Raw genomic sequence first — 22,619 nt, 5'->3', positions numbered from 1 at the left:
CAAAAAAAACCAGATGCCAAAGAGGCTCAGCTGTGGTATATGTCCTTCTAGACACAAACTTTTCTCAGCAAGAAAGAGAAACCATCCCCTCATAAGATATCTCGAAAACAGAGTTAATACCAATGTGCAAATAAAATCCTATTGTCAGAGATAGCAGTGCTACCCATTTCTAAGAGAAACTACCATTTTCTTTGCATCCAGCACAACTTCAAACCATTAATCCTTCATACAATTCCACTGATTTTTGTTGTGCTTGATGGAGGATACTACATCTAGAGATGTTTGCACAGATCTGTCAGAGCCTATGCTCCCATTGCAGGAGATTCACAGCTGTGAGTGTACAACAGTACTTCGTTAGGTCCACAAAACCAGAAAAAATATAATGGAATATAATGCTATTTTACTCCTTCTGGCCAAACACTATTTCCTCTGTGCCACTCCACAGTTTCAGACCCCACCTCTGTAGTGTTCCCCACCAATCCAGCCACCACCAGCAGACAGGCAGGCACCTTGCCTCCTGGAAGTGACAGTCCTTAAGACAGTGCTGAAAAGTCCTAGCTATTACCAATAGCTATGAGTACACCACAGTAACTCCTGAAGAATTTTCCATTCATCCTCAGTAAAAGCAGCAGAATCACAGAATCATTTAGGTTGGAAAGGACCTTTGAGATCATCAAGTCCAACCGTTAACCCATCACTGCCAAGCCCACCACTAAACCATGGCCCTAAGCACCACATATCACATCTTTTAAATACCCCCAAGGATGGGGACTCAACCACTTCCCTGGGCAGCCTCTTCCAGTGCCTGACTGCCCTTTCGGTGAAGAAATTTTTCCTAATATCCAACCTAAACCTCCCCTGGCACAACCTGAGCCCATTTCCTCTCGCCCTATTGATTGTTACTGGGGAGAAGAGACCGACCCCCACCTCGCTACAGCCTCCTTTCAGGCAGCTGTAGAGAGCGATAAGGTCTCCCCTCAGCCTCCTCTTCTCCAGGCTGAACAACCCCAGCTCCCTCAGCCGCTCCTCGCAAGACTTGTGCTCCAGACCCTTCACCAGCTTCGTTGCCCTTCTCTGGCCACGCTCCAGCACCTCGATGTCCTTCTTGTGGTGAGGGGCCCAAAACTGAACACAGCACTCGAGGTGCGGCCTCACCAGTGCCGAGTACAGGGGCACTGTCACCTCCCTGGTCCTGCTGGCCACACTATTCCTGATACAAGCCAGGATGCCATTGGCCTTCTTGGCCACCTGGGCACACTGCTGGCTCATGTTCAGGTGGCTGTCAACCAAAACCCCCAGGTCTTTTTCCACTCAGATGCTGATTTTTATTTCTGGGTAGGCATGACACATTAATAAAGAATCATAGCTACATTTTTTTTTTTCTTAGCAGTGGTTACAGTTTTTAAGGAAAGATTAGAAAGAAAAAAAAAGATAAAACACAGATATGCATAATAGGTATAGGTGTAATCTGGAGAAAATACTAGATAACAACTAGCCCATATGAAACAAGAAACTACCTGGTGGGAAATAACGTACAAAAAATTCATTGCCTTTTGATATGTGGTATACATTAGCTTTCTATTTACTTGTCTTGCTGATTTGTACTCCTGCCTATCATTATACTGGAGTGTTATTTTTGTTTTATCTCCAAATCTGTAGACTACAAGAAAACCAAATAAAGCTAAAGGAATAACTGAAAGAAAAATCCCATGTTAGCAAGAGGCCACTATTAAAACTATTACAAAATTAATTCACGATCATTTTGCCTAGATACTTGCAATGACACACTTCAGAACATTTCAGCAAATGCAACTTCAACTTTTAAATCTTTTAAATCAGTATCACAGAAAGTTTATAACCTTATCTAGCCACTTACCTACTCTATAAACCTATTTGAACTAAATTAGTGATATTATTTTCTGCAAATACTTTTAAATTGATTTTAAAGTGCTTTGAATTAGTTATCTTAATTAAACATGGACCTTGAATACCTTGATTTAAAACTCAGTGCAGGTTTATGCATGGACTAAGTAACTAACTCCTGTGTAAGCACTTTCATACAAATGCTATGTCCTTTTCTGGGGCTCCTCTAGCATATTACTGTGCCTTGTACTGACTGGAACTTACTTAGAAAAGGCATTTTGCCTTTGGAGAAGTCTTTCAATTTAATTCCCAAGGACATTATGGAAGAACAATTCCAGTAAATTTTGATTTGCTAGTGGAGTAGTTTTAGTTATGAGGAAAGTTGCTATACTTACATTTCAAGAGACTGAAATATTACACAGGCACATCGTCTAATGAGAAAATTATTTTTTTTCCTAAAGCAGCTGTAGTAAAAATTAAACAGGAAAAAACTGAAAACTTCAAATATTAGAAAGTCCTAGTTCTCAAGTGCACCTGGTTTTCAAAACCCTTTACTGTTAGCTTCTTCATGTTTCGAGATCATGGGACAGTAACCGTCCTCACTCTGTTACCATAGCTTTAGCTAAGTTTCAAGCATTGAACTCAAGACTGCCATAAAAGCAAGTTTACTCTTATTTTATCAGTAGGCAAACTTGACTGATTTATGGACATAGGGGAGCCTAGAATCTGGAAATTCTAGTTCAGTGTCTTGTTCAGAAGCTCATGATACCTGTGAGGTCCCCATTTCCAAAGCTGCAGTATACAGCACCCCCACTTAGTCTGCACAACTGCCTAAGGAAACTGTTTTACATAAGGAGAATCCTGCAGGCCCATCCATTCGGGAATAAATAATACTCCAGTGCAATGATTTCAGTCACACATCAGAGCAGTTATAATAAAATCCCTTTGCTGCTGGGACAGCTGGTCACATGAAAGAATTAACCCACGAGTTAATTATTTCTGGGGTAACCCATTAAAAGAACACATATGTCTTTTACAGGCACCAAAAAGATTCCAGGAACAAGCCCCAACCCCTTCAGGGCCTCACATACAAATACAACATTGAGCAGCCTACCTTGTACAGCCAAATGTCTGTGTAGCCATACACCCTGCTCCCGTTCTAGGGCATTGTGAGAATGAGAAGGGACATTCCAGCACCACCTCAGCTTGACGTGGTGTGTAGTACCAGATTTTCCCCACACCCCCCATGTATTGCCACCCCAGAAGGGGAAATGTAAGCCCACATATGAAAGCTCACCCTGAACACTGCCCTCAAAGAGCACAGCAAAAAACCCCACACATTAATCCTCTCTGGCACCTTTGACAGCACCTCAGCCTCTTGGGAAATGCTCCCCCTCAGCACTGACAAGAATTTTAGCCCCTTACAAGGGCACATAGTGATAGGACAAGAGGTAATAGCTCTAAACTGAAAGAGGGTAGATTTGGAGTAGATCTAAGGAAGAAATTTTTCACTCTGAGGGTGGTGAGGCACTGGAACAGGTTGCCCAGGGAAGCTGTGGATGCCCCATCCCTGGAACTGTTCAAGGCCAGGTTGGATGGGGCTTTGAGCAACCTGGCCTAGTGGAAGGTGTCCCTGCTGACGGCAGGGGGGTTGGAACCAAATGATCTTTAAGGTCCCTTCCAACCCAAACCATTCTATGACTCTTTCGCCTCACCAATGGAGAGGCTGCAGCTGAGGGGTGGCTGCAGTGCCTCCTCCAGGCCCGAACCCCTCCTGGAAGAGAGACTCGCTCAGGTAGCCAAGCACCACGGGGACCCCCACCACCGCATCCCCGGGGACAAGCAAACCCGGCTGGGCTGTACGACATCACGGGGACAGCAGCACCCGCCACCGACCCGCAGCCAGCCTCCCAGCGCCCCGCCCGCCTGACGCCAGGACGCTAAGATGGCGGGCGGAGCGCGGCTTCAACCACGTGACGAGCACCCGCCTCTCTCCCGCTCCCCCGGGCCTGCCGGGCTTCCGTAGGCACCGGCCCCCCCGACCACACCGGGCCGGGGTGACGCGCGCGGCCCCGCCCCCCCGCCGCCCCCGGTCGTTGCTGGGGTCCGAGCTGCCGCCCCGACCCCGTCGCTTCAGGGAGGGCGGCCCCCGCCCGTCCCGCCGCTGCGTGAGGGCCCGAGCTCCCCTCAGAGACCGCCTGGGCCCCGAGGCCCGGCCTCCGCCGCCGGGCGCAGGTGGGTGCCCCGTCCCGGCGGTGTGGCGCGGAGCTCCCCTCCGCCCGTCCCCCCCTCCCCTCCCCGCGGTGCCCGCTCGGCCTGGCCGCCTCCCGCCTTGGGGTTGCCCCGCTCAGAAGCGGCGGCTGGGCGCATCAGCTCCGCTGCCGCCATGGGAGGCCCCTGCTGTGGTTGCCCGAGGGCTCCCGGTGTTTTGGAGGTGCCTGAGACACCACCACCACCACCCCCCGCTTAACATCCCCTGGTGACACCGGTCACTTGTGGTCTCGGTGCTGTCGTGGTAGGGGAGAGACTGGATGTGGCCTTGGGGAGGCCTAAGGACGCCCATCCTCGCGTTGAGCTTCTGGCTCGGGGTTTTTTTTCCACATGATGCTGCTTCAGTCTTTTGCATCGCCTCATGGCTACAGGAGGGGTGTTAATAGTTGCTCCAGGTAGCTGTTTTTAGGAAAAAAATAATGTGTACTGCTCTATTAGTAAACCACTCTTGGAATCCTCTATTCCTTCCCTCAAAAATTCGGCCTTTGAACCCTATTTCTGCAATTGTTTTCTTTAATGTCATATATAAGACTAACTGGCTTTAGAGGATGACATTTTAGTTGCAAAAACTCAGTCTTGCATTCAAAATGGCCTTTGGGAAATACCCTGGATTGTTTACACAAATTCGTTTTGAGAAAGTCCCTTTAAACTCTTACCGAAAGTGAAATCATGTCAGGAGCACTTGTGGTGCCAGCTGATGGAAAAGTAAGTCATAAACATTTTTGCTAAGGATTCTCTGGCAATTTAGTTGTGGTGAAATAGGAATTTATGATAAATGTTAGAAGTGTTACGTATAAAATGATAGCTTTTGTGTTTGTGAAAGCAATATTTCTCTTTTTTTAATAGAGGGTTGGAAAGAATAAGTTTTAATTGGAGACTCCAGTGGTGGTTTCTGTTTTAATACCGTAGTAAGAAATCACAAACTTATAAAACAGTATTGATAAAAAGATGAATGACCAGTTTATAAATGCCACTTGTATTTACAATTCATAGTCTTAAACATGAGTTGCAATTTTAGAATTTATCTGGGTGCCCCAAAGCCATGGATACCTTCTTTGTTTCTTAAGTTAATGTTAAGTAGAATTATAGCTATAAAATAGTTCTTCAGCATAACGTAGAAGTGGGGAAATGATGATTACAGGTTATTTATGAGAATTGCCTGGCATGCTTTGGAAAAGGGGGAAAGCTGCATTAATAACGTCAATGCAATCTCTTGAAAATTGAGCATGTTTGTTGCTTTCTGCTTTGTAAACGCTGTATTTTGCCTTGGCCCTAAAGTAATAATAACAACATCATCATCCCAGCAAGAAGAAGAATGCATGGTTGTCTCTCCTAGTGGAATGCAAATTATAGCAATCAAACAGGAAGGATTGTTAAACCATCCACTTGCTCAGTTAATTCTTCTGATTCCTCTTTAGAAGAGACTATTGCAGCATTCAGAGATTCTTTGTAGCTTGCTAAAGCTGGGGTTAAGGTAAGGTTAACCAGTAAAGTTACCGCACATTGGATGTTTGCCTGCGTGGTTTTTTTCTCTCAAATAGTGTTCTTCTGAGCAGGGAACAGTCTTTGAAACTGGAAAAAATGGATAGAAATGTTTGATTCTTCTTTTCTGTCCCCTTTTCTCCTGAGAGCTATGTGCTAATAAACAAGAATGAGAAAAGAAAACCACTGAAAGAAAAGTGAAACTGATTAATCAAATTTCAATGCCAACCTTAGTGCATATATGCCAACATTTTAAATGCTTTTCTGTATAAATTAAAGGACATCTTCTTCCATATGATTCTCAGCGTCCAAGAGCCAAAAGTCTCCCATGCTTTGATATGCACATAGATTTTCTTTGTTTTTTCTTCTGTTGAGCTCACTGCATCGGCCTTTGCTTGCCCTCTCTCTGCCTTCCCTGTATCTGGTTTTGTTTTCTTTCCGGGGTATGCCCGCTCACAGTGGTTGCTACTTTTTCTGAGGTGAACGAGAATAACTTGTGATGAATTCAGCCTAAACTCTTACCTGTGAGCCAGGGAGCTGCTCTGTTCAGCTCACTGTCATCTTCTCCCCAGTGATGGGTACTTTAATGCCTGGTGCAGATTTACAGCACACTTCATCTCTGGTCTCAGCCTCTGCACTTTGTTGCTTGTGCCCCATGTGCTTGCAGTGGGAAGAGCATCTCTTGGACAATGAAGAGTGGCACCCTGCTATTCCATCTTTGTGAAACCAGAATTTTACAGTACCATTTTATGATACTATTAAACTTGTTTGCTTGATAAATGGTTGAGCTTGGGGAGGGGAGGCGTAGATCATTGTCTGCTCTTTGCACTCTAGGTGATCTCACTTTGCTGGAGGGCTGGGAGCTTTACCTTATGGTCTTCTCATGGTGGAGCTTGTGGTTCTGAGATGTTCCCTCCTGACACTTTTGTCATAGAATCATAGAATCGTTTAGGTTGGAAAAGACCTTTAAGATCATAAAGTCCAACTGTTAACCTAGCACTGCCAACTCCACTACTAAACCATGTCCCTAAGCACCACATCTACCCGTCTTTTAAATACCTCCAGGGATGGGGACTTAACCACTTCCCTGGGCAGCCTGTGCCAGTGCCTGACTACCCCTTCAGTGAAGAAATTTTTCCTAATATCCAATCTAAACCTCTCCTGGCGCAACTTGAGGCCGTTTCCTCTTGTCCTATCCGTTGTTACTGGGGAGAAGAGACCGACCCCCACCTCACCACCTTCCTTTCCCTCCCCCTCCCCCCCCCCCCCCCATCCTGTTTACTTTTTGTGCTTAGCTAGCAATAATTCATGTTCAACTGTCCACTGGCATAGAAAGGCTGTTAAAGTAGGGACGTGGGAGAAGCAGGAAGGCAGGGGTACAGCAGGGACACATTTTAGAGGGGTGGTGGATTGAGCAGCCCTGTCCAGGGCAGGGCAGAAGAATTGAATCACGGATTTTGATGAATCAGTACCTTCTGCAATTCCAGCTTGCATGAGGGGTCAGGAAGAGGTTTAATTTGTCTTGAATTGGCAAGGTCCAATGCAGGGGGTTTCTGAATTATCCCTACTCCAACCCAGGTTTCACTCCCTTTCCAATTTTTTATAATAGTTTGGACTCAGGTTCCCTTCCCCACCAAAAGGCATGGAATGCGTTTTATGCTCAACTTTTTTTGCAGAATTCCAAAATGTCACGTAGACTTCTTGAAAAAGTACAATATCTTGGTACAGGAAGGCTATATTAAAAGATTGACTATTTTTGTTTCTTTTCCCTTCCAACTGTGCTTTTGTTTTAAAAGAATGGCGCAAAAGAAGTATTTAATAGCAAAACTGACAAGTTGCTTAAGAGAGGACAAAATTCAGCTATGGAAACCACCATATACAAATGAAAAAAAAGAAGCTGGTAAAGAGATGAAGGTAAATATTCTCTCTGAATTGATGTCATGCATCTTCCATGTCATACTGCTGGTGCATTTCCCCAGTTTTTCTTGCTGTTTTCTTAGGAGCTTGTACAAAAATATTCATCCAAGCTGAATATCAATGAGAACGATACAGAGAATATGCTTGAAGAAATACGGTGTAAAGCAATTGAGCGTGGAACAGGAAATGAAAATTTTAAAGTGACTGGGATTGCGAGACTTGATATATATCTGCCTCGTAGAAAAGTAAGTGACATTGCAGAAAAGTCAGGATAAGTAGCTTTACTTTGATGGCTTTTTGAATTCTAGATATGTATCTAATGCAAATATTTTCATTTCTTCAACTTTTTCGGGTGTTTTGTATGAGAGATCTATATTAGGTGTATAAAATGTGGGGGGAGGGGGAGTTATGTAGGTATATTTCAGTTTCCCAGGTATGTCATAATATCATGGCAAAGTCATATAATATTGGGAGATGGGTAATTGTCTTGCCTTTAGGATTTAATGAGAAATTATCTTTCCATTAAGAAAAGTAAATTAGATTTAAGTGTCTATCTAGTTCAGTTTGATTCCTTCTGACGTTAACTGTTCATATTAGCAGTAAAGAGCGGGTGTATTTTTTCAGCTGTAGAATACCTCAGGTTGAGTTAGCCTGTGAATATCACTGTATTACCACAGCTTTCATTTAAATGACAGCTTCAATTAAAAAAATAATTCTCTTTAAGTGCAATTAATTCTCTTTAAGTGCAATAAGCAACTTCAACTTGGTGTCATCGTAGGCCATGTAGGGGTGATGATATTGAAAAGAACTCCTTTAGCTTTTAACCGTGGCACGTGGCAATGTTCTTACAGTGATAACATTATCTTCGTGTAACTATTCCAGCCCAGGCAGCTAACTCAACTTACTTTAAAATAGGTATGTCCAGTGTTTGAACTTGGAAATGAGAAGCAGGATTTTCTGTTGTGACGGTACTTGTCTGTTCCCTTCTAAGTCAGGCTCCTAAAAGCTTCACAAAGATACAACTGAAATAAGTCTTGCCCTTTTAAAGCCGGGCTTCAACCTTTAGTTTCGCACATAAAATATGCCAGAATAATGATGTGAATCTAATTAAATCAGTGTTAGACTGGTCACCATACCAGATTCTGTGGCTACGTCTACCCTAGTCAGCTAAACACAGGTGGAGGCAGGCTGGCCACTGTTTGGTGGACATCCATACTGTCAGGCTGTGAGCGTCGGCTCTGATGCGGTTTGTCCCAGCCCCCTGGTGTCCTGCCAAGCAATGCCCATGCACAGTGTGAGGGCTGACGTGGGCCAGGGACCGATCTCAGATGGCACTGTGGATACAGCTGCTCTGCTTTGAAGGTTGAGAGGATTCAACCATAGGGATGTGAAGTGTGCTGTGCAGGTTGGTCACAGGACAGAGAGCAGGCCCTTGGTTAGGTTCTTAGTAATACAAAGTCTCTTAACTGGGAATATTTCCCCCTTAAAAAACAGTCTCTAGCAAGCACAACAGCTATCTCCAATCACTTCCTAGTTTTGATCATGTACAGGAGCAGCACCTTCCCCAATGTTATATGTCTTCATCTGCTCTGATAACGGTGAAAGAGAAGTTCTTTATTTAGGTGCACTTAAAAGTTGTAGTTGTCTTATCAGCAACAGAAGTGAATGTTCACTCTGGAAAAAGGTAATGTTTTTTTTCTGAACAAGATCTTAGATAGTAACCTGGGCTTCAGAAGGACTTTTTTTTTTTTTTTCCTACTGAATACTTACAAAAACACAGAACACAATCATAATTGTTCTCTCTCCTGTAGTGAAAAATAATTACCAGGGAATGCAATGGGCTAAAGGGTAGAGGGTGTTAAGTGATTACCATGCAGTTAAAACAAACAAATCATTTCATAATTCCTCTTTACAATGCTACTGGGCATAGGGGAATTAATTAATTTAAAATTCCAGTTTATCTAATTTGGGACCAGAGACACTAATAGGAATTAATCATAACTTAGCCAGTCACAGGTGAGTGGCATAATTACAAAGCAGAGTTTAGATTGGAAGTGCATAATTAAATTAGCCGGTTTAAATTGTTTGGTTCTGAATTTAGAATTATCTAATTCTGAATCTTCTGCTGTTATAATGCTTATTATCATAGAATCACAGAATGGTTTGGGTTGGAAGGGACCTTAAAGATCATCTGGTTCCAACCCCCCTGCCGTCAGCAGGGACACCTTCCACTAGGCCAGGTTGCTCAAAGCCCCATCCAACCTGGCCTTGAACAGTTCCAGGGATGGGGCATTCACAGCTTCCCTGGGCAACCTGTTCCAGTGCCTCACCACCCTCACGGTGACGAATTTCTTCCTTATATCAAATGTAAATCCACCCTCTTTCAGTTTAAAGCCATTACGCCTTGTCCTATCACTACCTGGCCTTGTAAAAAGTCCCTCTCCACCTTTCTTGTAGGCCCCCCTCAGGTACTGAAAGGCTGCAGTAAGGTCTCCCTGGAGCCTTCTCTTCTCCAGGCTGAACAACCTGAACAGCTCTCTCAGCCTGTCTTCATAGGAGAGGTGCCCCAGCCCTCTGATCATCTTCGTGTCCCTCCTCTGGACCTGCTCCAACAGGTCCATGGCCTTCTTATGTTGGGAGCCCCAGAGCTGGAGGCAGTGCTGCAAGTGGGGTCTCACGAGAGCGGAGTAGAGGGGCAGAATCCCCTCCCTCGCCCTGCTGGCCACGCTTCTTGTGATGCAGCCCAGGATACGGTTGGCTTTCTGGGCTGCGAGAGCACATTGCCGGGTCATGTTGAACATGATTTTTAGCACTGTATAGCAAGTACAAGAGTCCCTACTCAGAAATTACTAATATGTATGCCCAACCATAACCCTATTAACATGATTATTATTTGAAAAAGAAATTGTAGTTGTTGTAAAACAATTAATTAAGAAAATGTCCAAAGTATCTTGATATCATGCTTTTTTCCTTCCCTCCTCCTTTCCCCCACCCAATATAATTACTACAGAGCAGAAAAATCCCACTGGAAACTAACCTGTTCATCACAGGCAAGGAGCTCAGATCACAGTAAGTGTAATCACCCTTGGTACTTCTCTAATGAGATGGCATACTGTCATACAGAACTAAAAAGAAGACACACAGAGCACTATTTGTTCGATTAAGCTTTTTCTTAGCATTTATGTTTGTTCGGTATGTTTGAATAGGATGTCCAGTGTCCCTATAGGGGAGTTCTTCATGTAAGAAGCTGTGGTTTAGCAGATGGAAAACAGGAAAGTTGTAACTGTGGAAGAAGATCATTCTCTGTAAATCCCCAGCCAGTACCTGAGAAGGCACTGGTGATCAGTACTCCAAATCTGTAACTGGGCAGGTCTTCTGAACAGTGAACATTAGCTTCTCTTCCTTTTGTGTTTTTAAGCCTAATAAAATCAGATTCTTTTCTGTCTGTTTTGCTTTTTTGCTTTCTGTATCCCAGATTTTCCCTATATGGTATACAAAGCTCTCTGATGATGTTATTTTATTTCTAGCAGCCTTTTATAGCCAAACTTTTAAGCCTGTTACAAGCGTACTCATTTTTAAGTTTTATTGCTATTCTAACAGAAATACTGCATAGCCTTACAAATTTATATTCATGGATGAAATTATTTATTTCACAGGATAGCACAGGAACATGCATTAAAAGAAAATGCTATCAAAATAATCATAAATAAGAAGCAGCTTGACCTGGGTATGTATACTTCTACAATAATTTTCTAGTTTGCTGATTCTGAGAAGAAAAAGTTCTTGCAACTCTGTGAACTGCTATTCCTTGGGAATTTCTGAAATTACATTTGTCAGGTTCTGCTCTACAGGAAATGTAATAAATTATAATGATCAAAATTCTTAGATAAAATTAGAGCAATTTTAGGAATCCTGTAATAAATGTTGAAAATCTGTTTTTCAAGTGTTGAAACACATTTAAGAGAAACCCTAAATTTCCTCAAAAACCATATTGTGTAGCAGCACATTCAGAAACCTTTTGTAATGCTTTACACATGTTCAACTTGTCAGACGTTGTGGGAAGTGATGACAACAGCTTTCTCTTTATTGATGGCCTAAGCATCTGACATACTTATTTCCCTTAGAATATGTCAGAATTAGAGCCATGGAATTGACAACAGGAACTCAGATTCAATTCCCAGTTCCTCTGGACTGTTACTGTTGTGGTATATCATCCTGGACATGTTGTTGTGCCAGTTTTTGCCTGAAGATCAGTTAACTGAAATAGAAACAATCATATTTTTTGAATGTTCTGAAAAAAGCAAGCAAAGAAACATACCAGTCATTTAAAAAGCACTTTTAAGATGCAAGTCTGATTCTAATTTCTGAGTTTCTGCTGAATATGTCAGTAATTGGCAGAGGTTTTGATTGTGTTCTTGAGTCTAGTAATTACTGTAGTTCTTCAGTCCAGCATGAGTAAGGCAAGGGGCTGTTCAGGTTGTTCTGTTTGTGGGTAGTGTTTCCCCCCCTGCCAATGACATTAGAATGTAAAATGGTCTCTCTTCACAAATAGGGTCTTTGGATTGTATTCATCATACTCTATTTTGCAGGCAAAACCCTTGAAGACCAAGGTGTAACACACAATGCAAAAGTGATGGTACTTCAACTGGAACAGAGTGATGAGGAAACTAAAAGAAAAGTTCAGGAAGAAGAACTGCAGTGCAAGAAGGAAAAAGAAATAAATGACAAGATGCAAAGGACTAAGAAGGGTTTAGAAATTCTAGCAGAAAGAGGTGAGGGGGGTTGTTGGGTTTTTTTTGTCGGCGGGGAGGATATGGGTGTTCATTAAGTCTTATGCATCAAAAATTATCTTCTCAGTGGACTTTCAGCATAGAAGAGTGCCTGTACTGTGGCTGGATTTCAGTTTATACTTTTCTAGGTTTCTGCCTACTTGAAAACTGGATTTTAAGTTGACTAAACTTCCTCTTCTACTCCAACTCTTCTTACACAACTAGAATGCTAGAAAACATCTGGCACTTTGAGAAGGATATGATATGAATCAATTATTATTTAATTGGCACTTGACAGTTAAGGGACTGACGACTCTTGAGAACAGGCTTTAAATTTATTGTAGACATAAGCAGAGTGGAATAATGTATTATAAGTCATTACGCACTTTTTTGTAGTTTACCTCAGATATGGCTGTGCGTAACCATGGTTTCATTGTGCAGAACAGCTCGCTTGTCATTCTCATCTGTAACGTGGCTGTTCTGCTCTCATTGCATTTCATGTTGATTGCTGGCAACTGTGGATTAAGTTAAAGGGATATAATCAGTTTAACAGTAGTAATTTTTCAAAATGAGGTTGTGTTTGTGAATTGCATTGCTGGATGGTGAGTTTAAATCACTTCTCTATTTTATTGTTTCAAAAATCCCCAAACAAGAAACTGAAACTGAGTATGTAGTGAATTCCTGCCAAATGCAAAAATACCTGAACAAAGCTTCTTTTAATGGTCAGTGACAGCCTGTTTCTTACTATAATGTCATATTTTGAACAAACAAAAGAAGTGATTCCTTTTAAGGATTTAAGGGGTAATTTAGACCCCAGCCCTTGCATCCTGTAGAGGGCCTCTTTAAGGTATTTACCACTAACTGTCGGTTATAGCACAATGGCAGAGTAGAGAGTGGAGTCTGTCATGGGCTCACAGGCTGAAGGTTCTGTGTGAAGTGTAGAAAGGATTTAACAACCCTTTTGTTTCATCTGAGAAAAATTGCAGGGCAGAAGCTTTTAATCTCAGCAAACTCCTGCTCAACTGTCTTTTGTTTACAAGAAAAGCATCTTTTCATTTCAAATCAGATGGAAGTGAAAACAAAATTGATAGTTTGGTTATAAGCATTAAAGATGTGGGGAAAGGAAAATACTGAGCTCTATTTTTGGGTTTTTTTCAGTTTTATTAACTGTGCTCAGTTGTGTGTTTTCTTTATATTCTATGCTTTACTTGATAAAGCATTTCAAATGTTATATTGTGTAAAATGTAGGTGTGTTGTCTTCTGCAAAAAATTCTTTACAATTCATGTAACTTTTAGTGTTGTGTCTAAGTTTCTGGATGAACAGGGCCTTTTCCTTAGTGACCTTTCTCAAAGTTCCTCACGTTTGTCTGATCAGGGCCATTTTTGGTAGGTCTGCCCAAGACACAGATGCAGCCCTTTATATGTAATTCTGGTTTTTTTGTTGTTTGTTTGCTTTTTTGTTTAACCATGTGCTTACTGACATACTCTTACAACAGCAGAGTTACTCTGTCGAAGGTGATAATTAAAATTTAAACTGCTTTTTCTTCTCTTTCAGAGGAGTACTTGGATCCAGATTCTGTTCCATACCTAGATATCGCTAATCAGACTGGAAGGTCAATTGAGATTCCTCCTCAAGCTAAAAAAGTAGGTAGAAGTATCTTACAAAGCTACTAAGACAGCTTTTTAAAGCTTGATTCCTGAAGCATTTCAAATATGGGATTGAAATACAGTCAGACTTTTTTGGGGTGTAACCGTGGGTCCAGTAGATGTTTGCTTAATAGAAATAATTTTGAAATAAAATTAAAGTAGAACTCTACAATTGGGAATACTTCAGTCATCTGGAGACAGACCTCTCATTGCTGATCTAATTGCAGGTCTAATCTTGCACTAACCCCTGTGTGGTCCACATCTTATTTTTGTGTTTTAAGATGAGCTTTAACTTTGTTATATCCTAGCACCTATTTTAAATTTTGGGTGCCCTAGAACAATATGAAAATAACTTGTTCATTAAGCCTCCATTTCAGTTGGAAACTTGATGAGTCTCTCAAAATCGGGCTCTTTTAAAATAGTTTTGAGATCTTTTGCATTGTGACCCCTCTCCAATTTAAATTTGCTCACCATTCAAGAAAATTCCACATTCTCAACTGAAAATATCTTTGGGTGGGTGCATGGACTGAATTACAGTAGGAGTGACATACCTGATGTTGGCTGCTGAAGCAGAAGAATAGTGGTAGATACTATCTTTTAAGATTGCTGAATTTCCTGAAGATAAATAAAAATCTTTACAAGTACTTGGAATGACACCCAGTAACAAAAAAAATAATACCTTGGGAAGAAATGAGCAGGCCCCAACGTGTTCTTACTGCTGCCCTCACCTCCTCTGAGGCATGCTGTGTTTTCTGCGTCATCTGGAGATGCTGAATGATTGGAATAACAACTGTCCATTCTCACAATGCTGCTGTTCTGATGAAGTGCTGAAAGTTGTAAGTCACCTGAGGAGTTAAAGCATCAAATGTTCAAGTCCACGAGATTTCATCAGTATTGAACGTGGGTGAGAAGAAATATTGCAGGTTGTTTCTAGGCAGAAATATTATTTACATTTCCATTTGTCATACTGCAGGAACTAGAGTGTTTTCCTGCCACATTCAAAATTTAATTTTCAGTTCTGAGGTTTTGGAGGAGGTGAATCGTTAGGTTTTACAAGATAGTTGTAATAGCAAAGCAAAACAAATTTGCTGCTATTAGGAAGTGTAGCACCCAGGAAAATGCTTAGCTTTTTATCACTCATCATTGAAAATCTACCTAGGGTTGCATTCTCAAAATAAACTTGGTGCAACATTTCATGTGTCAGTAACAATCATTGCTTTTAATTAGACAATATCCAGCGTTAGCAGATGGGAGAAAAGTATGGAGCGATATGAAATAGTACTGCTATGGTATCTGCTCTTACAGAACTGATAGCATGGTATTTTTCTAGGAAGAACAAGGGCTCTAATGGATTACCTAGATATTTCTTTTCAGTTATAGAAGTGACGTGGGGAGGTGCAAACAAAAAGTCTCAATCTGTTTTTTCTAGGCACTTGTGCTGGCAATGGGTTATCATGAGAAGGGCAGAGCATTAATGAAGAAGAAGGAATATGAAATAGCACTGCCATATTTGTTGGATGCTGATAAACACTTCTGGTAAGAACCTTTTTGAGTCCTCGTGTCTCCTTCCATTACTGTCAGCCAAATACAGGAACAGTATCAGCTCTACCTGTGCACATAAATCAGGGCCTGTTTTGCCCGGGATTGCTTCACACCCCTCTGCAGATGATGGGAAGCAGCAGACAAAGGCTCTGACTCGCAGTGACAGGTGGCTTCACGTAGAAGGGCTGAAACAGATACTGCCACTGGGCAATTTAATCTTTCATATCAACATAAACAGAAACCGTCTGTATTCATATGCTAGGCTATAAACTGCATTAGCTTGAGAGACAGTTACAGATACTCTTGCAATTGCTCCTGTGAAGTCATAATTTCTTGTAAAAGGTGGAGCCGATGGCTGAGGTCAGTAACAATACCAGGGTTTCTGCAGGGAAACTACTTTCCTGTCAGCAGTCAGAGCCTGAAATTGCTGTTTTGAGATCCCCCAAAGTAATACTGTCCCATCTGTTTCTCATCTGTATGCACATGCAAGGAGACCAGCACAGGACTTGGCTCACACGCTCTAAGGAAGACAGTTTCTCTGTCCTCTCAAAGATTACACAGGGTTTAATTCCGCTCTGCTTTTAAAGAGATGCTGTCTTAAATAGCAACAAAATGAGTTGTGACTACTGTAATTCTTTGAGATGTAGTGTTATCATTAGTGCCCTGTGTGTTACTGAATGTGGTGGGAGATCAGTGCTTTATTGAAGTTCCACCGACATCAGTTTGCTACCTGAAATATGACATGTGCTTTCTCAAATAAGCGAGTATGCGTGTTTCTAGCATGTTGTTTTATTAGTGGCACAAAGTGTGTGGGAAAAATAAACCACCTCCCCCAAACAAATGAAGTAATTGTTTTATTTTGCAGCGAGTGTAGCACAGAACTGCTGAATACCGTTGATAATTATGCAGTACTGCAGCTGGATATAGTGTGGTGCTACTTCCGCCTGGAGCAGCTGGACTGCCTGGATGACGCAGAGAAAAAGCTGTCCACAGCACACCGGTGCTTCCAGAGGTGCTATGGGGAGAACCACGAGAGACTTATTGATATCAAAGTATGCTGGTTTTGATTTAATTAGTTTTTTTTTTTTTCTTCTACATGTATTCAGTTATTGTTCAACTATTACAAGACTGACTTTTAGAAGTTTAAAGTTTCCTCCTGCCTCCTCAGCCTGCAGTCTAGTTGTGTAATTGTCAGCATTGGACCTGACACAAAGGTCGTGGCAAACGTGCTTTTGTATGCACAGACATCGTCAGCGGTTTAGGTGTGCTGCTTGATCTGCATACTGAGTGTCACAATAGCGACTATGTCTTCTTTAAATGTGTAAAGTGTTCTATTGATAATGAATTGATGTTCTACCGTATGCTTCTGCCCATGTGCCCCTTCCCCTCCCTTGTTTAAACAACTCTCTAGGGAAGCTATGGTCGTGAGAAGGTTTTATTCCTACGGCTTTACCTCCTTCAAGGGATAGGACACTATCACAGCGGCAGAGAAAAGGAGGCTGCTGAGTATATTCAGAAGGTAAGACACCATTAAGTAAAACTTCCGAATCATTCACGCTAGCTCCTGTGTTTGGGCTCTGTCTTGCACCTTCTCCCTGTTCTTTGCTTACTCAGAAAAATGGGGAGACTTTTGTTTGTTTGTGTGTTAGCAGCAGCGTAAGTGGCATCATTTTGTTCTTTCTATATACAGGCATCTCGTTTATATGAAGAGCTGTCCATAGATCCTGATAAAGTTTATCGCCTGTCGCTCCTGGGATTCTCTGAACAGGAAGCCCGCCTTGCCCTGCGAGCATGCCATGGGAACGTGGAGCACGCTGCCAATCTTATCACCAACAGGAGAGAGGTACGGTGCAGTGAAAGCATGAAATCAAGGGTCATATTAGTTGGGGTGTCCAGAAGATCGTGTTTTGTGTGACTAGTGCAACAGGGTGCTAAGTTAAGGACTTTGATTATCCTGCTCTGGCACTGTCAGTGCAACTGGCAGTTTGACATCTGTTGCCACAAGTTTGAAACCAAAATTTAATACAACAAGGGAAGCTCTGTCCCAAAACAGGTGGGATGAGAGAGCCAGAGATCTGTGGCTGTACCACAGAAGTGCATAGCAAGACTTTGCACCAGCGTTTGCTGGTCAGCCATGCTCCATGTGGGAACAAAACCACCTTGATCAAGCTGTCCCTCCTGGGCTTGGCTGGTCTGAAAGACAAGAGGCTGCACAGTAAAGTGCTGTGAGGGGAAATATGAGGGTTGAGCTGCAGCAATACAACCATCAAGCCACACCATATTTTGGCTTTGGACGTGGAAGATCCAGGAGGGGAGAAGGATTTTTTTGTGCTGAAGTGAAGGAAGCTACAGTGAAGTGAAGATGGCGTTGTCCAGATCTGAAGTGCCTGAAGTTAGGTTTGGTAAGCTGAGGTGGCACTTGTAGACTTCAGAGAGTGAAATGTGGATGGAGAAGTCAAACGGCTGAGAGAAGGGCTGAGCAGAACGCCTTGGCTCCGTGCCCAGTTCTGACTGCGCGTCCTTGGCAAGTCTGGTCTGCAGGCCCATCTGCCAAACGGGTTTATCGCTTACCACACAGGGCCTGTAATAGCTGTGGTAGCGTAAGAGCCGATCCGCAGAGAGAGCGGAAGTAGGGAAACAGTGCTAGCTCATGGAAAGGCAACTTTATTTAGTAATGAGTGTCTGGCAGCACAGTCTGTATTTAAAAAAGAAAAAAAACCTCCCTTTTCCTCAAGAGATTCAAACTCGAAGAAGTAAATCCAAGAAACTCTATGTGCAGAGGGGAAGGCTGAAGCATTCCCATGCACAGTGCGCTTTGTAATGGCTGTGTTCTTGCAGGAAAAGGCACAGATAAGGAGGGAGGAGAGAGCCAAAAGAAGGCAGCGCCTGGAAGACATAAACACCTTGAAAAGTATGGGCTATTCAAAGAGAGCTGCTCAAGTAGCTCTGCATAATACACAAGGAAACCTGGACCAAGCCTTCAAGGTAAGTGATTTTCAGGAGTAGTACTTTTGTACAAAGACAGCTTGGTTTGCTTCTCTTATTTATTATGTAGCAGATTCTTATTTTCCATTGTCCGTGTTCATAGCTACCTTTTCTGAACTGTAAGGACTGAACTTCCACTTCCTGACCCAATGAATCAGATATAAACAAACCTCAGCCAACTTAAATGGTATCAACTGTTGGGCTAAATACGTATCCTACCGAGGTCCATTATATTGCTGTTGCTCCATTCTGATCCTTCTCTGTTTTATTGTAGTTTATTCTTGACAATCCAGAGTTATTGTTGGAAGATGACGATGATGATCCTGTGGCCACAGACCAGTTTCAGGTTTCCCAGGAAAGTATCGATCAAGTAAGTTAGACCTTTTGCTTTCTTAGGAGTCGGTTGTCTTGTTTCTGAATTACACCTTCAAACACACCGTATCTTCCTTGAGCAAAGCTGTACAAATTTTCTTTGACCCGTGTTACTCGGGCTGTCAGGCTTCCACTGTCTGGCATCTGCTCTTCATGGTGAAGTCACACTCCGGCTGAAATGTGATCCATGTGCACCTCCTGCCCGTGACGCCAACCTGTCACGTACGGATGCAGAGCAAAGTCTGCGCTCTAATGCTCTATCTGAAAAAGACAACAAATGAGAAATTAATTCAAGTCTCTAAACATGGCAGTGCACGAGGGAAAGAGTTGGAATGTGTCTTTCTCATCACAGGCCATCTGAAAAGCTCCTCAGGAGTTAGTGTGGCTGCAGAATCAATGTCAGATAGGCAAGAAAACGGTATCGCCTAGAAAAAGTAAATGGCACATGCACCCTCCCGATATGCTGGAGTGCTTTGAAGTTTCCTTTTGAAAAACAGAAAAAGAATTGGTTTGATATTAAACATGAGGCTCTTGATTCTGCTCAACATCCCCATTCCTTTAATAGGTCACTGCCCTGTTGTTAACTGTTCCAGTAAACCAGAGTCAGTGTCCTGGAATTCCTGGCATGCAGCGCTTTCCTCTGTGCAAGAGGAATGACTATCAGATGCAGAGTCAGATTCCTGTCAGGCCCTGGTGTTGGATGAGCTTGGATTTCTCCAGATTTTTTTATTTTTACTTTTTTTCCCTCTCCTGTAGCTGATGTATATGGGTTTCAGCCGTGAGTCGGCAGAGCAAGCTTTAAAGGTCTTCAAAGGCAACATCCACTTAGCTTCCCAAACCCTTGCTCATTACGGGGGAGTTCTCCCTGCCTCGCTGCAGCTGTCTCCAGAAGGGTCCAGTCCGTCAGAAGAATCGACTTCATCAAAAGACTCGCCTACGGAGTCTGCAGGTCAGAAATGTTGCGTACAGCGGGCAGAGGAGAGGGAAGGGGAGAGCTGTTCTTCTGGCTCGGGTACAAAGCGATTAAGCAATCTCTGCTTAAATACTGGTAGAGGGCCTCGAGTAACGCCCCAGACTACTTTTATTAGTAACACAGTTACAGGCAGGGCGTCCAAGGGGATATGCGTCGGCTGCAGGCAGCGCCCAAGAGGGATGCATCCCAGAAGAGAGGGGTGTAACCTTCGGAGGCCTCCTGGGACAGAGGGACCGGCGCTGAGCAGGCTGTGGCTTGGGCGCCCCAGGCGTGAGGGCTCGGCTGTCTGCATCCTCGCTTCCCTGGGAGGGACACCTGGCCCGCTCCAGCCCGCCAGCGAGCCCGGCTTCTCCCGTCTCATGGTTCTCACTCACACCGGTTCTCTTTAAAAACAAACCACCCTCTCCCTGCCTGTACTTTCAGAGAGTGAGCGCTACGTTGCTGGAGCACGTTCCCTGGACCTGTTGCTGACAATGATGATTTTTCGGTGTGCTAATATTTGGGCTCTGACTGCTGGGAAGTTTATTCCCAATCTGTGCTATACAGTCAGCTGATTTGACCACATACTCCTTCCCCGTGCCCCGTCCATGGTAGAATTGTAATGGATACTCGCCATGTAGCAAAGAATCATAGAATCATAGAATCGTCAAGGTTGGAAAAGACCCTTAAGATCATCGAGTCCAACCGTTAACCTGTCACTGCCAAGCCCACCACTAAACCATGTCCTCGAGCACCACGTCTGCCCGGCTTTTAAATACCTCCAGGGATGGGGACTCCACCACTTCCCTGGGCAGCCTGTGCCAGTGCCTGACTGCCCTTTCCGTGAAGAAGTTTTTCCTAATATCCAACCTAAACCTCCCCTGGCGCAGCTTGAGGCCGTTTCCTCTTGTCCTATCACTTGTTACTGGGGAGAAGAGACCGACCCCCACCTCGCTACAGCCTCCTTTCAGGCAGTTGTAGAGAGCAATAAGGTCTCCCCTCAACCTCCTTTTCTCCAGGCTAAACAACCCCAGCTCCCTCAGCCGCTCCTCACCAGCCTTGTGCTCCAGACCCTTCACCAGCTTCGTTGCCCTTCTCTGGCCACGCTCCAGCGCCTCGATGTCCTTCTTGTGGTGAGGGGCCCAACACTGAACACAGCACTGGAGGTGCGGCCTCACCAGTGCCGAGTACAGGGGCACTGTCACCTCCCTGGTCCTGCTGGCCACACTACTCCTGATACAAGCCAGGATGCCATTGGCCCTCTTGGCCACCTGGGCACACTGCTGGCTCATGTTCAGGAAAGGAAACTTGCACATTCTCTCTTCTGTTATTTTTTAGAGCTGCAGTGATCCCTGTTGTACAACTAAGGCTTTCCTGCAGCTTATAATAACAGGAACAAATTGCCAGGCTGCAGTATCCTTCGCAGAGCTGTTTTCGCTGAGGCGGTTTTACAGTAACAGACTCGCAGAGCAGTCGTGCTGGGGAAAGAGGGAAGGTACCGGCTCCTTTGAATTCACTGCTGCTCTTCTTTCTCAGAAGGTTCTTCTGGTTCACCAACAGATGAAGACATGGAGACTGATGCAGTCAATGAAATCCTAGAGGATATTCCGGAACATGAAGAGGATTATCTGGATTTAACACTGGAGGAAGAGGAACAGATCATTCATGAATACTTATCCTATATACAAGTACCACAGCATTAAATCCCTTTACATCTACTTCAGTTACATGTATTTACCTTGACAAATTGAGTTTGGATTATAAATGCACCTTCAGCTTATCTCTTACTAAATTCCTTGAATTCAGTTAAACAGTAGGTGGAACACTTAATTCCCGCTTATTTATAAATCTGCTTAAAGCCTACATTTGTGATACATTGTAATTTATTGTCATAGCAGAAAAATAGAAACATTTATTTTCAGAAGAAAATTTAATAGAACTAAACTATATTTTTATTGTGAAATAAGTTAATCACTTAGTATTCAAGTAAAGCATTTCTATACCATTTTAAAATACCAGCTTTAAAAAAAAAAAAAAAAGGTGAGTTTGTAAATCAGACACCTGGCTGATGAGGTTCTAGAGGTATCAGCTTACAAACTGTTCTCCTTTTCTTCTGAAAGATTTCTAAGAGTCAGTTCCGTATCTGTTGTGCATGGATTTATACTGTGTTCTGCTTGTCACTTCACGCGGGTGTTACGCAGGCAATAAAGGTAACGCTGTGCTGCTGCTGCCGCCGCCGCTGCTTTCAGTAAGAGTTTTCTGTGCTTTGGTTTTAGAAGCCAGTGGGAGCTACCCGGCAGGGCCGTGCCCCGTCAGCCCCCGTCCCCTGCCTGGTGGTGGCATTTCCCTCGGTAACCAAATAACCCAAGCAGCTCCTCCTGCCCTCTGGCAGGTGTGCGGCTTAAGACGGACGGATTTCACGGGGACTGCAAGATTTTCTTCCATCAGCTGCTGGACAGAACCCGGCTCAGGCGCTGTCTCAGTTCTTGTACCCGGCCTCAGCCTTCTGGAGGAATATCTGGGGTCTGAGTCTGGTCTGTAACGTCCCGTTTCCTGCTGTGGCAGCACGCCTGCTTGTCAGCTTTTCTCAAAAAGGGTTTATTTGCTTTCCGTACCTTCAGCCTCGCGGTAGAGGGAGCTCACGGCCCGTCTGGAGCCGGTGGGAACGGGGGGCGGGGGGGGGGACCGGCAGTGATCTGTGCTTAGAGCCCGGCCTAAATGAACCTTCCCGGTGCTGACGGGTTATTCTTACCCGGCATTTAGCACCGAGCTGGTGTCAGGGCAAGCACGCTGCTGGGGGAAGCGGAGCGTTGGCCTGC

The 22,619-nt window shown here is 43.6% G+C and overlaps 1 protein-coding gene across 3 annotated transcripts; it reads left to right on the top strand.

Moving 5' to 3' along the window:
* The first annotated feature begins 3,816 nt into the window (after positions 1-3,816).
* On the top strand, positions 3,817-22,048 carry NUB1 (negative regulator of ubiquitin like proteins 1). Of its 3 annotated transcripts, none has more exons than XM_087730696.1 (15): positions 3,817-4,098; positions 7,413-7,530; positions 7,617-7,778; positions 10,544-10,602; positions 11,190-11,260; positions 12,123-12,305; positions 13,858-13,946; positions 15,379-15,485; positions 16,357-16,543; positions 16,903-17,010; positions 17,182-17,334; positions 18,330-18,476; positions 18,751-18,846; positions 19,605-19,797; positions 21,340-22,048. In XM_087730696.1, the coding sequence occupies exons 2-15, from the start codon at positions 7,414-7,416 to the stop codon at positions 21,501-21,503; spliced, it is 1,836 nt and encodes a 611-aa protein (XP_087586822.1). In that variant the 5' UTR covers positions 3,817-4,098; position 7,413; the 3' UTR covers positions 21,504-22,048. The 3 variants fall into 3 exon arrangements, with proteins under 3 accessions (XP_087586822.1, XP_087586806.1, XP_087586814.1); XM_087730680.1 differs by having other exon boundaries at positions 3,819-4,098; positions 21,337-22,048; XM_087730688.1 differs by lacking the exon at positions 3,817-4,098 and adding an exon at positions 5,444-5,608 and having other exon boundaries at positions 21,337-22,048.
* The last annotated feature ends 571 nt before the right edge of the window (positions 22,049-22,619 follow it).

Source organism: Nipponia nippon, unplaced genomic scaffold, assembly GCF_047370975.1.
Source record: "Nipponia nippon isolate SJK-2023a ecotype South Korea unplaced genomic scaffold, ASM4737097v1 scaffold_1, whole genome shotgun sequence".
Lineage (NCBI taxonomy): Eukaryota > Metazoa > Chordata > Aves > Pelecaniformes > Threskiornithidae > Nipponia > Nipponia nippon.
Note: the sequence above shows the minus strand (reverse complement) of the source record. Positions and strands in the feature narration are given on the sequence as shown.

What these genes read in the sequence shown, in the direction of transcription:
- NUB1 (XM_087730680.1), top strand. Translation starts at nt 7,414, where the DNA reads ATGGCGCAAAAGAAGTATTTAATAGCAAAACTGACAAGTTGCTTAAGA. An exon ending in TTATCACCAACAGGAGAGAG is followed by an intron (nt 17,335 to 18,329) that starts GTACGGTGCAGT and finishes GTGTTCTTGCAG; the next exon opens with GAAAAGGCACAGATAAGGAG. An exon ending in ACCTGGACCAAGCCTTCAAG is followed by an intron (nt 18,477 to 18,750) that starts GTAAGTGATTTT and finishes GTTTTATTGTAG; the next exon opens with TTTATTCTTGACAATCCAGA.